General features: G+C 41.1%; 2 protein-coding genes across 2 annotated transcripts; both read left to right on the forward strand.

Moving 5' to 3' along the window:
- Positions 1-1,339: 1,339 nt before the first annotated feature.
- hoxc11a (homeobox C11a) lies at positions 1,340-3,845 on the forward strand. The gene is given in 3 exon segments (XM_076096149.1): positions 1,340-1,476; positions 1,478-2,196; positions 3,571-3,845. Coding segments are annotated over 3 exon segments (1,089 nt in total). The 3' UTR covers positions 3,804-3,845.
- An 8,203-nt stretch (positions 3,846-12,048) lies between these two features.
- LOC142954885 (homeobox protein Hox-C10a-like) lies at positions 12,049-15,260 on the forward strand. Its single transcript, XM_076096187.1, has 3 exons — positions 12,049-12,768; positions 12,904-12,906; positions 14,735-15,260. The coding sequence occupies exons 1-3, from the start codon at positions 12,066-12,068 to the stop codon at positions 15,010-15,012; spliced, it is 984 nt and encodes a 327-aa protein (XP_075952302.1). The 5' UTR covers positions 12,049-12,065; the 3' UTR covers positions 15,013-15,260.
- The last annotated feature ends 229 nt before the right edge of the window (positions 15,261-15,489 follow it).

Consider the following 15,489-nt stretch of genomic DNA (forward strand, 5'->3'; position numbering starts at 1 on the left):
CTGAGTGGCCTATAAGCAGCCGTTTACAAGACGACTAATTGTTGCTTTGCTTTGAAACATATAGACACAAGCTGCAATACAAAACATTTAACTTGATCGAGTAGTGTGTCCAATGAGACCATATATCTCAAAATATCAGTTTGAATATCTTTAGTGTAAGAGTTTCACACATTTTCCTGGAGGTTTTGTCAATGCACTCCAACGTGAATAATGCTGAATCCAGCAATTTGAGTCGAGTAAAACATTTGTTAGAGTTTGTGTTTATGTCATCAGGTCACATTTTGCCAGTGGAGGAGATGCAATGTCCCAGGGCTTCACTGGCAGTATCCCTCCAGGAACTCTAGTAGCTTGGGTCTTAAATTGCACAGTTGTCCTCCATGGACTCTGATCCAAAGTCATAAGGGATTAATGAGAGTGGGCCGATTCATTTAGCTTGCACAGTCAACGTGCATGCTGTGTATCCTGCATTGCCTCATCGTTGGTTCAACTTCATTTCACAACATTATTATAGTCGTACACCATCTAGTGTAGCAAGGTTTTTCTCTTCGTGAAAACCTGAATAAAATGGATGACAAATTAATATGTTGCACAATTTTAGCGGACCATCTACGCCTCTGTTTAATAATCCTATTAAATAATAAAAGGAGCTTTAACAAATGATACAATCCTTGTGAAAAGATCTCCTGCATATTCGCAGACCACAGTGTAAAATGTCCTGGGGAGTCTCAGAGATTTGTAGAATGGCACAAGCCATTCACTGTGAAGTGTTAAACTTTTTGAAAATAGTAAAACGATTATTAGACTCGTTGGATTGCTTTTGAACAGCTTTACAACTTTTTTGGGCTACATTGACATCGTCTACTGATCGATCCTACTTTCTTAATCCAGATTTTGAACTGTGTGTAACAGTGTTATTCATAATAATTCCTCATTCTATGATTAACATATCAAAATGACCAGTAGTTAAACCGTTTCTGATATGTGTATGTATTGATTCTCATTTGATTATAATAAGAATAATAATTTAATAATTGTAATCATACAAATCTTGCCTGTTCAATTCAATAACACTATGAAATGCATGTCTCTGAGTGTGCTCTGTAGTTTGTGCTATACCGGTTTAAGGAGCTGTAGCTGTGTAGCTAGCCTACCACCAGCCCATAAACATAAACACAAACACACACAGTACATATCTCTCTAATTGTCATAAGTCATCAAGCAGGAATCTGTTACTGGTTTTCTTAGTGCGCCTGTGGTGTTTGAAAATTATTCGTTTGAAGCTTCTCGATGTTACCTAAAGCCAACCACTCCTACACATCCAACTCTTCCAAATTGATATATGACAATATCTACTTTCGATCACGTGTCTGCGGGGCGACTTAGACGGATTGCGCGTCATCTCGCCTTCCCAAATTTTCTCCTTCTGCTGCAGCTCGTATCCAAAACATCTATCTATAGTTCGGAGTACGAGAGAGTGAAAGATGTTTAACTCGGTGAATCTGGGCAACTTCTGCTCCCAGACGCGCAAAGACCGGACATCCGAGTTTGGGGACAGGACAGGCTGCGCGTCCAACATCTACCTCCCCAGCTGCACCTACTACGTCCCCGAGTTTTCTGCCGTCTCCTCGTTTCTTCCACAGGCCCCGTCCCGGCAAATCAGCTACCCTTATTCCACAAATCTGTCTCAGCCGGTACGGGAAGTTTCATACGGCTTGGACCCTGCTAGTAAATGGCACCACAGAAGCAATTATGCATCGTGCTACTCGGGAGAGGATCTGGTGCATAGGGACTGTCTTCCACCATCCACCATGACAGAAATGCTTATGAAAAACGAGAGTGTGTACAGCCACCACCATCACCATCACACTCATCCGGGCTCCAATCACCCCTCCACAGGTTTTTACTCCGGCGTGGGGAAAAACAGCGTCCTTCCGCAAGGTTTCGACCGCTTTTTCGAGACTGCATACTGCAGCAGCACGGACAATCAGTCAGACAGTTGTTTACAAAAGGGCGAGGGGGGAAAGCTGGAAAGCGACTCCCAGCAGCAGCAGCAGCAGCAGCCCATAGCCTCCGTACCCGGAGCTCCGGAGCAGGAAAAAGACCCAGAAGATGAGGGGGAGCATACAAATTCAGGCTCGTGCACTTCTTCCTCCGCGACAACCAAGGACGGCACCGCCAACAAGAGCAGCCACTCGAGTAGGTATACCGAAGCAGTAAAATGGGGGAAGGTTAAGGGGACTAGCCCGGTGTTTTGTCGGTCAGATTTTATGTGGAGTTTTATAAGCATTCAAAGGATTTTATTATAACCCTACAAAGCTCTTTCTTGCAACGAGAAGAATGTTTACGATGGGAAAGCGCTTTGAAAAAAAAGTGGATGTTATACACAGACGCCTCTATGGTGAGAGTCTGTGAAATTTTTAAGAGAGAGCTATTGTGACAAATGTTAACTTTGATCATGAACTTGCGTTGGGCATTTTAAGGGATTTTCTCGTCGGGCTGTCGAGAGTAAAAACCAATTGGGCAGAACATTGCTTTTGGCGTCTTGTGAATTTTCTTTTAGCACCAGGTTTGCCCGCAAAGGACATGCTGCACAGATTATTACACACTTTACGGTTAAATGCGTTCCTATCTCTCTAGATACCAAGAAATCCAGATTATAGATATATATATATCCATCTAATGAGAGATTAGAACCGTTTCCTCCATTAACAAATAGGCAGTAAATTACTCGGCGGCAGAGAATCGAGTGTTTTGCACCGTCCAGTCTAATGAGGAGAATGCATAGGTCTGCAATTTATGCTATTTCCTCAGTAGCTACTGAAAGAAAGGTGAAGTCTAAATCCTTTTACTTTTGCATCACCTCTCTATAGATGATTTTAATGCAAGCTGGCATTACTGATAACTTGAATGACCAGCATTAAGTAAATTGATGCTTGATTTAAAGTACCAAAATTGATGTTATTGCACACATGCCCCTTTGGTGTTTAGCCTCATGTACATTGTATTAGCCCAGCCAGGCTGTATATACAAGCTAACTGAGGCTACCCCTCTTCCTCCCAGAAAACAATAAAATAAATCTATTTCCCCAGTCACCTGTTTGATAAGAAGTTATAGGGCCACAGAGGTCTGCAGGACGCTGCAAACATGAGCGATGCATTGCAACTCACTGCCAAAAGATTGTGTAAATTGTTAGTTTAGCTCCAGAGGAATGTGACGCGGATAATACAGTTAGATACTTTTGTTGTTGTATATTTATAACATATAAACACGTACTTAGAGCCTGTAAGTTGATATTATTTCCTCCAAGTGATTCGAATATTGAACACGCTTTATGGATGTTTGAATTGATAGCCTCGGCCACTTTGCTTGATGAATGTTGACTGAAATGTTATCATTACTAATGCCACTGACACTGAATTCTTAGCATCTGGTCCTATGGTCACCGCAGCACTACGCTTTTTTTGTCTATTCTTTGTAGATATTATTATTATTGTCAATACTCGTGAGGTTGTTTCTCTTTCCCGTGAAACTGAATTTATTTGAATTTTATTTTATTTATTTTTTCTTCAGCCACTCCTCGCACACGGAAGAAGAGGTGCCCATATTCCAAGTTTCAGATTCGGGAGCTGGAGCGGGAATTCTTCTTCAATGTTTACATCAACAAAGAGAAAAGGCTTCAGCTTTCGCGAATGTTAAACCTCACCGACCGCCAGGTTAAAATTTGGTTTCAGAATAGAAGAATGAAAGAGAAGAAGCTGAGCAGAGATCGCCTCCAGTACTTCTCTGGGAACCCCCTATTGTGAGCAGGAGCAGAAAGTGTCACCATCTTGGTCAGTGACATTAAGGCCTACTCTTATCTCATTGAGTTGTAATCGTGGGCATAACCATTTTCTAAAGGAGCCCATGTCGCCAACGGTGCAATGTTAAAGTGGACAGTGGGAATAATAGGCCTGCATGGGATAATGTCGCCATTTTCTTATTGCCCCACGGGCGGCGGTCAATTTCTAGCTGGTCCCCAGTAAGGCCTACATGGTTAAAATAATCATTTATACTATGCTGTTCTTGAATATGTCTCTATTTATCAAGATTCTCCATTGTGTTTATTCTATTGTTCATATAGACATATTTGTTGTTAAAATAGGCTATCAAATGTAAAAAAAAACAGTTTGAATCCTTATTGCGCAGACAACGTTTAGCTCTTTCCCGTCCCTCTGGTCTATGTATATAGTATATCATGATCTAATTATTTCTCGACCAGAGAATGGACAAAGTAATGCAAATCTCTTGGCTACATTTTTCGCCATTGAGAACTGTGACGTCCAATCTGTGAAAGTATATCCCCCAGCCTATGCAATGTGCATTCGTGACTGTAAATAGGTGTATATGTTGAATTTCCTTTACCCTATCCCTGCTGCTATCTTTCAGTACACTGCCCATACAAATTAAACAGCTTTAACGCCAACTCTTGTTAAATTATTTGCTTAAAACATTGGGGCTTTGGATTCCAGAGAGTATGAACAGATTGTTGGCCTGTGTATCGTTAATATAATACATATGAAATAAACACAAACGTATAGGCAAAACTCAACGACTTTGTGCTTTTTCTGCTACCGTTATCACAATTACCATTACTGATATGCATCTATTCGTGACAGCTGCACTGTTTGCTGCTTCTGCTGGGTTGTGAGTCGGAGCGTTTTGGAAATAGCAACTGCCTAAAAATGTGTGTATAACCTAGAACTGTTGGCCTACTAACAGGCGCACACTTTTAACTTGTTAATGGCCAGTTCATGCTGATACACACGTGGTGGATTTGGTCGCGGTTGTGAAAGTAAGGAATGTCGGCGGGCCTACACTTGCCAGATTTTCGTCTATTTGCAGGTTACACCACTCTGAAAGATCATGTTTAAATTTTAGCAAGCGTGTTAAAGGAAGATAGAGCCAAGATCTTATAAATGTAGAGAAAGAGAGTAGAATGATAACCTATTTTAGTGCCCACTAAATGGAATCGCACTCTTGTAGTCTAGACACTGCCATAAAGACAGAGGCACTAAATGGCTATTTTTTTCTCTTAATTGCACCGTCTGTTCAGGGGGAATGGCGTTCACTTCCGCAGTAAATAGTAAACAAGCAAGACTGGATGTCCGAAAGGGGCGAAACAAACTCACCAAGAGATTTCGACATGAACTCGGTCTGATCTGTAACGTCAAACCCAACCCCCTCCCCCTCCCCCTCCCCCTCTGCCTACAACCGCAATGTCCACCTCTCTTCTAATCTGAATACCCTGTTGGAAAACGTCAGCAACTCCATTTTTGTAGAGATTTTAGTTACTTTTAGCTTTTTATTTTTTGAAGATCTGGCCTGTGAAAGACCTCGTAAAATTCTAACGTTTAGCTGCTCAGATTCACCCAAGCGTTTTAATTAATAGTCTTATTTGTCTGAGCTGACCCCAAACCTCAGCCTATTTCAACACATCAGTTATTAATAAATTATTTTTGACTAATGGCCCACATGAGTTATAGTAAGAGATAGCTAGGGGAAAAGAAATTATAATTCACATTCTCTTTTTTTCAAAATGTGTGTGTGCGTGCGTGCGTGCGTGCGTGCGTGCGTGTGTGTGTGTGTGTGTGTGTGTGTGTGTGTGTGTGTGTGTGTGTATTGAGCGTAGGCCTGTACGTGTATTTCGAATGTGTGTTCCCGAACATATGTGCATGATGATTGCACGTGTGCATTAAGTACAATTTATAATTAAATGTAGTCTTTGAACTTCAATAAAGTCAAGGCCTTCACCTTTAACCTGCTGCAATAAAGTGGAATCAAGGAGACACTTTAGCCCGGAAATGTGTGTAGCTGCGGAATGGGCCAATAAGAGTGAGTGGGAACAGAAAATGGAATGTGTAAAGAGACCAACTTTGACCCCTCGCATTAAACTACAGCAGGTAACTTTGCCAGCTTAAGCACGGCCAGTAAATACACTTTATTGTCCTTGTTAACTGTATACATGTTCATGCATGAGACGTTTTAAACCATGTTGGTATTAACTGTAGAACTATATTTGTATTCTCTAAAGTAAAAAAATAACATGTTGGTGTGTGGCTGTTGCAGTGTGCATCTCGTAATAGGTGGTTCCATATAAGTGCAAACATGACGGTTTGTGCGTGGGTGTGTTGAGTTCAGTCAGTCCAGCCTTTGATTCCTGACTTTAGATTAGACTCCTGCTCAGACTGCTGTGCATGGGTGAAATGTATTTTACAGTGCAGTTTAGTGCTAGGTTCTGTATTTACCCCTGAGTGTTTATTTGTTGTTAGGTCCAGTTTGGTTTCTTTTGGGTTAGGATTAAGGTTTTGGTCCGGGTTATATTATTTTAATGTAAAGAAAGAAAGGGAACCAAACATGCTTATAGGTTGTATTCGCATGATACGCACAATTTACTGCGTGTATTATGAAATAGTTGGGAGTTATTTTCTTTACATGAATTGAAATCAGGCTCAATCTGCATATGTCAGTGTAATATCTGACAAAAGAAAGGCGACACACACTTGCGGAGATCAAGGCTATAGGAGCCCTTCTCTCGCCACACCCACCAACCTTGGCCCTGGGACGGTGACGTGTGTAATTTGTAGGTTTCCAACACACAACGTCACTAACGCCGCGCTGCAGAGGCTTCTGTAAATGTTGTCTATCAACCACACGGGGGCCAGGAGTCTCCCGGCCTCTGCACTATTTTGTTTCCTCAACGGGATCTTGAAAACGTTTCCTGAGATGGATGCCTCGGTGACATCAGAGTAGTAGCCTGTTATTCGTCGTAGATAGGCTGCATTCTCTTTTGTAATGTGCTGTGGGACAGAAGTACAGTCCACTGTGCTGGAATGCAGCTCCTGCCATGTGTCAGCCTGCCTTGGGTGTTGTGGTGAAGGAAAATGGCGGTGTGTTTTATGTAGATGAGGCAATCCATGAGGGAGAAGATATAGACTGGTGCCATAATAATGTAAAAATGAAAATTGATTAATTCAGCTCCATAAAATCTGAGGAATTGTTTTAAAGAATCTCATTTTTCGATCTGATGCTCCAAACTATCGATAATACTTGATTTTATTTTTGAAATAAAACTAGGCTATAAACAAATAATCCAGGGGAGAGTGTATGTATGGATGTGTGAGTGTGTGAGTGTATTATACTGTACATTGAAAGTTGTGAGATTATTCCCATTGGCCCACAAATAACTAAAATTGTAAAGCAACATAAGGAATTACAGCGTATAGGTGTATTTACAAATTGACATAAAAACAAGAACAAATATTGCCAATAATATGAACAGTTTTGGAAATATATATGCCTATCTACAAAAAGAAGCTGGAAAAAATACAAAACGCAGTATATTTAGAAAAAATAAATCTGCAAAGGTCGATACTTTGTAGCATTTACAAATATTTTGTTGCGGATATAAGGAAATAATTTGTAAAAATGTCAGTGATGTAAATATGGGAGTATTCCTGCTTCTCTGCACATACTAATCACGGGGTTATAGGCTATTGAATGGTGTTATACTACAGTGTACCACTCACATCTCAGCACCATTCCTGTTCTATATAGGGCCATAAAACAGTTCGACGCTGTAAAACGAACTCCTGCTATTGCTGCAACCAAATAACTCTCAACACGCTTAAATGTACATTAGCGCATTTGTACATTGCTATTAATTTATCGTCGCCACCAAGTTTGGTGTGACAGTTATTTATAGAAAGTTTTAAGTCAGATATGGCGGTGGTGTGTATCTGGAGTGCTCGTCAGTGGCAATAATGTAATAGTTCTACCGCTGTACTTTGATGGCAGTTACCACTCTGGTTTTTAATTAAGAAGTTACATGATTCAGGCACCATAAATTTGCTGTTGCGCAAGGAGTGGACAGCAGCATGAAAGAGGACACAAAGCAGGACCTCTTCACGTCCAACTGGAAAGATATTTCAAAGTGGCTGCCAGAAGCAAATTAGTTGTGTCGCCCCAGTGGCTCCTGATTAGTCCAATAAGGAAACCAGTTACTTTGCCTTCTGTCCCCCAGCATTCAACACCCATACCTGTTTGCAATATAATAACAGCCCCTATAGGGTTAAAATGAATTGGACGACAATTTAGTGGCGAAAAGGCTGACTTTAGTTTCGACAAGTGTAAAGACCGTGTTAAAATACAGTTGGAGTCCACTTCGTGTGTGTGTGTGTGGGGGGGGGGGGGGGGGGGGGGGGGGGGTTGTATCTGTGTAAAGCCCAGGGTAGTTTACACGTTGGTGAGCACCGTGTGTACAAGTGTGTGGGAGAATATTATTGAAAGCTTAATGGTCTCCAACACAGTTTACAGCATGTAGCCGTTACACGTTTTTTTTTAAAAAAGTGATTAAAAAAACAACTCAAATGATGCATGTAAAACCGTCCTCACTGCAAACTTCGTACATTACTTGAAACTGACCAAAGCGATACAGTAGGTTCTAAACCTGGGCAGAAATAACATTGCGAAATGTGTAGCAATATCCTTTTGGAAAACAAGGTTGCGTTCGTGTTTCCACGAGTGAAATAAACATCAAATAGCAGCAGAGTGCACAATTGGTTATGCGAGCAGAAAGTTACATGCTCGAGGCTTTTCTTAATTTTTGAATCGCCGTTTTGTTCTTAATTCTCATGCTATACAAATGCAGGGATAATACGCCTCTTCAACTCTATTATATATCCTGTTATTCACTACTCCTGGGTCTGTAGCATCATATCACTTTATTTTACTTCTCTCACTTCTGCGAAAGATATCATACGAACCATTGTATGAGGGCACGTTGCATAACACGGTGTAAACCCTATACACAACTGCTTGTGATTGCTACAGGTTCAAATGTGTGTGCAATGATAAAGTCCATTCAATACAATACCGGCAGTACTGTCGATTCACAAACTCATGTCTGTGGCGTCATAATGCATATTTACACTCATTTGAAAAGGAATCACTCTTTAGAGCTCAGTGCTCCTTGATAAGTTGTAATTAGTTTTTGTGTGCATGACTTCTTTTGTGTTGTTCTGAGTTGGAGCCTGCAGGCTAGGTATGAATGTGTCATGAAGCAGTTTTTTTGAGTGTCGGCGGTGTGAGTTGGGCTTAATGAAGTGTGGTTATTAATGTCTCCCTACATGAGGCAGAAGGTGTGTGGGTCACAGAAAGATGGAGTGGGGTGAGACTATCCTTAATAATCCTTTATTCCAGGATTTTCCTGTTCTTGGGTGAAAAACGTCATTCAAGATGTAAAATGATCAGGAACTACATAAAACTTTTACCTTACGGCTCACAGTTTATAGTTTATATTATGAGCTTTATAAGGATTTCATGAGCCCAAGATGTTCTCCACACTCGTAAGACCACGTTATCCGTCCCTGTATCATCAATTAATATAAAAATCACAAAAACTGAAGAGGCAAGTCTTTCATCTAGCTATGATTGGTCCTATTTCTTTCATAAATGTAGGGAATGTTGGGGAGTGACCACAAAGACGCTGTATTGGTTATTTTAAATATTTATTTCATTCAGTGTATCACATGCAAATAAATGTTCTGTCTCGTCTTGACACATCACTGTACACATGCAAAGGCAGACAAATATTCAAATGCACACCTTTCTAATAGAGCCTATCTTGCCCTTGCCTTTGAACTGAAAACACAGACGGACAGGCATGCGTGCACATCTCGCACAAACCAGAGGACGCAAGGACCGCGTAGCTGTGGCGAAGAATTTCAACGATGAATTTTAAACTGGCTAAAGGCATTAGGAGTCTTGTTTGTCAGAGATCTGTTAGTAAACCAATGTAAAATGCGGATGAGACATAGTTTTATAGCAGCTCTAAAACCATATAGCCTAGGTGTTGTAGGCCTATAGCATATACGCATTTTGCATTACCGCAGCATCGCTGAACAATTTGTAGCCATTTTTTTAAATGGGCAATTATAGAAATTATACATTTAGAAAATATTAAATTAATTTTACAAGCTTCATGCTGTTTTTTTAAAATTGTGAAACCCATCGTTTTTTTTAACTGAAGCGAGGATGAGAATGTGAGCTTTCTGGAGCAACGTGTTTGCAGTATTTGTGACAACTGCGGGTTTGTTAGGAACTGATGTCCGAAGGTTGAGCCTACTGACTGAAGCACGGAAAACACAGGCTTGATACGAAACAACACGGAACGAAGACAACAGTGCATTTTCACTTGATTCACACTCATACGGAATGAGAATAAAAATGTGGGCTGAATTTGGTTAGAAACTAAGTTTAATTTACAAAGTTTTCACACACTGAAACAGATTATCAATATACCACGTGTGTGCAGACAAAATGTACATTTTATAGTTGGTATGCGACATCGCAATGACGTTAGTGTTCTCATGTGTTTAAATTGAGAGGTTTTAAATAGGTTTTGTAACTATGACGAGTTTAACCTATACTCATTTTGTGTGATTCATGTTTCCTTCTAAATATCATTGTTGGTTTCGGCTGCAGCAGAGTCGGCTGCTACTACTGACTAATATCTACCATTTTTAAGTTTTCACCTGATCAAGACACATTTAAACAAATCACGACATCTGAATGGTTTTGAGGAGAGGCGAATTGAGACTAATCAACATTTCTTTTCATAAAAGAACGTCTCTCTGCATAATAGTCCCTTTGTTGAGAGAGCCACACTTAATTCACACACCAGCTCTTCTGACACACAGAATAAAAACATTAACAAAAACGAAAACGCCAAGACTGTTAATTTCAGATAACATATCGAAAGCACCTGTGAATCAACAAGAAACATCTCGAAAACAGGATTGTGTGTCACAATAGCTCAGGTATGCAATGAATAATTTATTAGGCTGTAAGATGTTTTGTGTCCACGGTTAAGAGATGAAAGAAACATGCTTGACGTATGGGTTACCATTTCTGTACCATTTACACCCCAATATAATACATCTCCTCATAGGCACCATCCACTAGCGAACAAATTCCATCGTCAAGTTAATATTTAAGTTGCTCATTTCAAGAAGAGAACTAGTTTAACTGTCACACGCGGCTTTATGAGTTGGCCCAAGTTAACTAGGCTAATTGGTCTAAAAAGATCTAATATGTTTGCTTTTGGAAGAATTGTGGTGTAATTCAGCTGGAGTGGTAAAGTGATTTCTAGAAAAATGCAAATGAACAATCTGAGGTTTCAAATTAAAGACCTGACCGGGGCATAAGGTTTTCGTAATTACTGTATGAAATGTGTTACTGTAAATCTGCATTTCGGAAGATATCACACAATCTTAAGTTTAGTCGGTCAAATGCACAAGTGACTGTTTTAATGTTTAGCCTACTTTCACAAGGTCAAGGAGTAAATCCTCGTCTACAATTTTTTTTTAGACATTTTTTTTCCAGTTTAAAATTCTTAAAGAAGTTTGCATCTCTCTTCAGATTTTCTTTTGGACAACACACCTGCGTAGAGCTTACCTCGCCAAATCGGTGGCAACAACAAAGAAAATCGACGAAAACAAACAAAAAGAACACACAAAATGAACTCTGTCTTATGGCAACTCCTCGATTGCGTCTTCTCCACAGCGCTGGTGCCAGGACGAAAGGAAATCACACTTTGACTCAATCAACTAAATTCTTTCAAACATCTGAAGTTCTGGACTGAAACCGATTCAAAATACTCAAAAGCCACGTAGTGCCCAAAAAAATCCTGCTGCAGCCGCCGCCCTTTGTTCCCCCTGGCGTGGGCCTGCTGTCATAACTAACGTTCGATCGCTAGGTGGCACTCTTGCTCCACCAAAAAGCCCCCAGGTTCCCCAACTTGACCGCGCTGACGTCACGTCAGTCTGGAGCATCAAGGCCACTTCCACGCCGCTATTGGTCTGAAAATCACATGACATGTCTCCCAGCATCCATAATTATGTTACTGATATTTTTACACCCTCTCCAAAAGATGTCAGCATCCTACTGTCGTTATTCTCCTGGAGGAATCCCGTAGTTCAGAGCAGTGCAACTCACCAATCGACTACTGTGTTGCCAAATGCAAAAAAATGTCATGTCCGAATAATATAGCTCCCGGTAAATTCCTGATGGATTCTTTAATGGGAGGATCATCTTCCTTCAGGGGTGAGGGTTATTCCAGCAACCCCGGGATGTACATCCACTCAGCTGCAGAGTACGGATATTCAGTGATGAGAAACATTGGCAAGGTAGGACCAGCTTCACTCTCCAAAAGAGACGAGGTTTCTCCGGGCGGAGTTCCGCTCAGCGGCTTCCAGGATGCGCCCTACCTGCCGGCCACATGGACCCCGGGCTCCAAAACCAGTAGGGACGAACAACCTGTTGCCCAGTGTTTACAACCCTGCTCGTTTCCAGTGGGCAACGTCAAAGAGGAGGCGTTTTGTTGCCTCTATCAGGATGACAGCAATAAGGGGAAGCAGACAACAGAGTCGGCCACTTACATCCGTCTTGGGGACAATAGCTGCCGGCCTGAGCAAACCGCCTCGTCCAGCGGCTGTTTCCAGGTGTACAACGGAGAGAGGCCGCAGAAGGACGACCAGCAGTTCCCCTCCGGCTTCTCTCTGACCCACTTGGCGACATCTGTTGAATCAGCATCAGAATCGACGACAAATTGCAATAAATCGGCGCAGGAGACAGCGAGTGAGGTTTCAAAGACAGATGAGAGTCAGAACAGGAAGGAAGAGAAGGCCAAGAGTGACAGCTGTTCAGATAACCCGGACGGGCAATTAAAAGGTAGACGACTACTTTACCCCCCCTCCTCCCTGACACGCACACACACACACACGCGCGTACACATTGATGCATGCAAACATACACATGCATACACAGAAAACTTGCAGACTACCACACGTGCATTTATTCTATCAGTGTGTGCACGGTGTGTTGTGTCATAACCCAATAATGCAGACTTGTGTTTGATGGCAGTCATATGGGCTGTATCAAACGCTGTATGGGCATTTGACAGCCTCGCTTGGGGTTATGGTGCCTGTGGCATTTAACACCTTTCCATTAATGTGAGAATATGAGATGGGCAGTTATCATTGAAATAAACACTCTCTCTCTCTCACACACACACACACACACACACACACACACACACACACACACACACACACACACACACACACACACACACACACACACACACACACACGCACACACACACACACACACATACAAATCACTACTTCACTTTCTATCTCTTTCTCTCACGGGCCATTCACATTGTGAGACATAACCATTTTAACAGCACCATTTTACGCCCCAAAATGGTGGTATTTAGCCAACATACAATTCTAAGGTTTTGCTCAACAGTTGAAAACATTTTGTGCTAATACCCTGGCTTACTAAAAAACTCGGGGAACACTTCTCACTAAATTATTTATCATAAATACATTTACACCTTTCTGCGTCGATGTAACGATAACTCGGGATAATTCATTCCAGTTTTTTTCCAACAAAATTATTTAATTTAAAGTGAAAATGCACGTCTGAGTAGCCTAATAGTATCCTTCATATCCTTCATGCTAACAGCGGCAGCTTGATAAGAATTAACCGAATTTGTTTTTTTCCGTTTGACAAAACCATGCACAAATATTATTATTAATATGATTAGTAAATTAACAGTTTAAACGATTTTTTTTAAATAAACGGTAACGTTCAGTTAATAGTGTGTTAAATACACACACATAGTATAATACGTATTGTTATTGTTGATAATATAATGCCCCTAATAAATTAATGTTATAGCTCCAACTGATGTTATTGTACTTTCCTCTGCCGTTTGTCTTTAGCTCTTATTTAAAATTTGTTTCAGTTTTCGGCGTTATTTATGGAGTTAGCTTCAAACATGACGACCAACAAGCTCGTTTTATTTTAATTTAATTAGAGGATATAGACATGCCTGTGGTGTGTTTGTGTGTGTGTGTGTGTGTGTGTGTGTGTGTGTGTGTGTGTGTGTGTGTGTGTGTGTGTGCCCTGTTAATCCCATATTACTGAATTAAATGTTTTGGGTAATAATTAAATGTGGGCCCCGACTGTTCACATTAGGGTAATTATTACTGTAACTTACATTGTGTGTGTGTAAGTGTGTTTGCGTGCGCGTGCGCGTAAAAGAGGCGTTATTCCCAAGAGTCTGCAACCTAATCAAGAAATTAACTGAATGTGCAGCAGTGTGATTTTCCCTACTATCACTGACATGCCGTGTTTCTTTGTCTTTATTTATTTATTTATATATATTTATTTTTTTATTTTTTAAAATGTGGTTTCATGCCCCTTTTGTTTTGGGGTGGACCTCCGAATAAATGATTTGGCTCCGGTGTGCAAAGCTAATAACATTTTATGGGAGTCTGAGGTCCCACAGACAAAAGAAGTGCTGCACACCCTAGTTTGATTTGATCTAATTATCGCTGTACACCACACAAAAGAAATTTGCGAGCAGAAGGAGAATGTGGCCAAAGGTGGGATGTTCAGCGTTGTTCATTTGTTCAAGTGCATCACGGAGAGTCCATACCCAGGTAAAACTGTTTTTTTCTAAGCTACTCTGTTTGATCCAGATGAGCGCTATGCATGTGCGATATGGGCGTGTATAGCATCGAGTGTATTAAATAGAGGTTATGAAGCTGCATATGATCTCTGTACAAAATGGATCCGGATGTGGCCACAGTTGCTCATTGTTGTCTTTCTCTTGCTCCGGTAGCTGATTTATCCGCGGAAAATACGACGGGAAGCTGGTTAAAAGCCAAAAGTGGAAGGAAGAAACGGTGTCCCTACACAAAGCACCAGACGCTGGAGCTGGAGAAGGAGTTCTTGTTCAACATGTATCTGTCTCGGGAGCGCCGCCTGGAGATCAGTCGGAGTATCAACCTGACTGACAGACAGGTCAAGATCTGGTTCCAAAACAGACGCATGAAGCTCAAGAAGTTCAACAGGGAGAGCCGAGGAAGGGAGCACAGTGCAGTATATAACTATTCCTGAAGACATTTCTATACGTTCACATTCACACATGCACTCATACACATGCACATACACGCACTCGCACATATGCATGGACATAACAGATAGACAGACATGCACGTGTCATCTTTTAATGCATTGAATTATCATTTATCAAATTTGTCTTTGTGCACGCCACACAGATTCACATACACACACGTCGTGCCTTCCGTGATGAACTATACAACGCTGCTACCTGCAGACTTTGGTTCGAGGTGAACACTTGCAGGAGCATTGGGACGTTGAGATATTACCTTGAACTGATAATTATAATCCAACATGAAGCAAACGAAAGGAGGAGGCAATATAAAGCGGTCTATAAATAACTCGTGGCATTTAGTTTCACTTTGCTGAGCTGGAGTGGATGTTTAGCCCCTTTTGCAGCTTTTTCGCTGGTGTCTGTTGCTGTGGCATATTCGTACAGTACAATGTGCATGCACACGACAATATTAAGCCATG

Source organism: Anarhichas minor, unplaced genomic scaffold (assembly GCF_050575085.1).
Source record: "Anarhichas minor isolate MPS153535 unplaced genomic scaffold, ASM5057508v1 ptg000003l, whole genome shotgun sequence".
In the NCBI taxonomy this organism is placed as follows: Eukaryota; Metazoa; Chordata; class Actinopteri; order Perciformes; family Anarhichadidae; genus Anarhichas; species Anarhichas minor.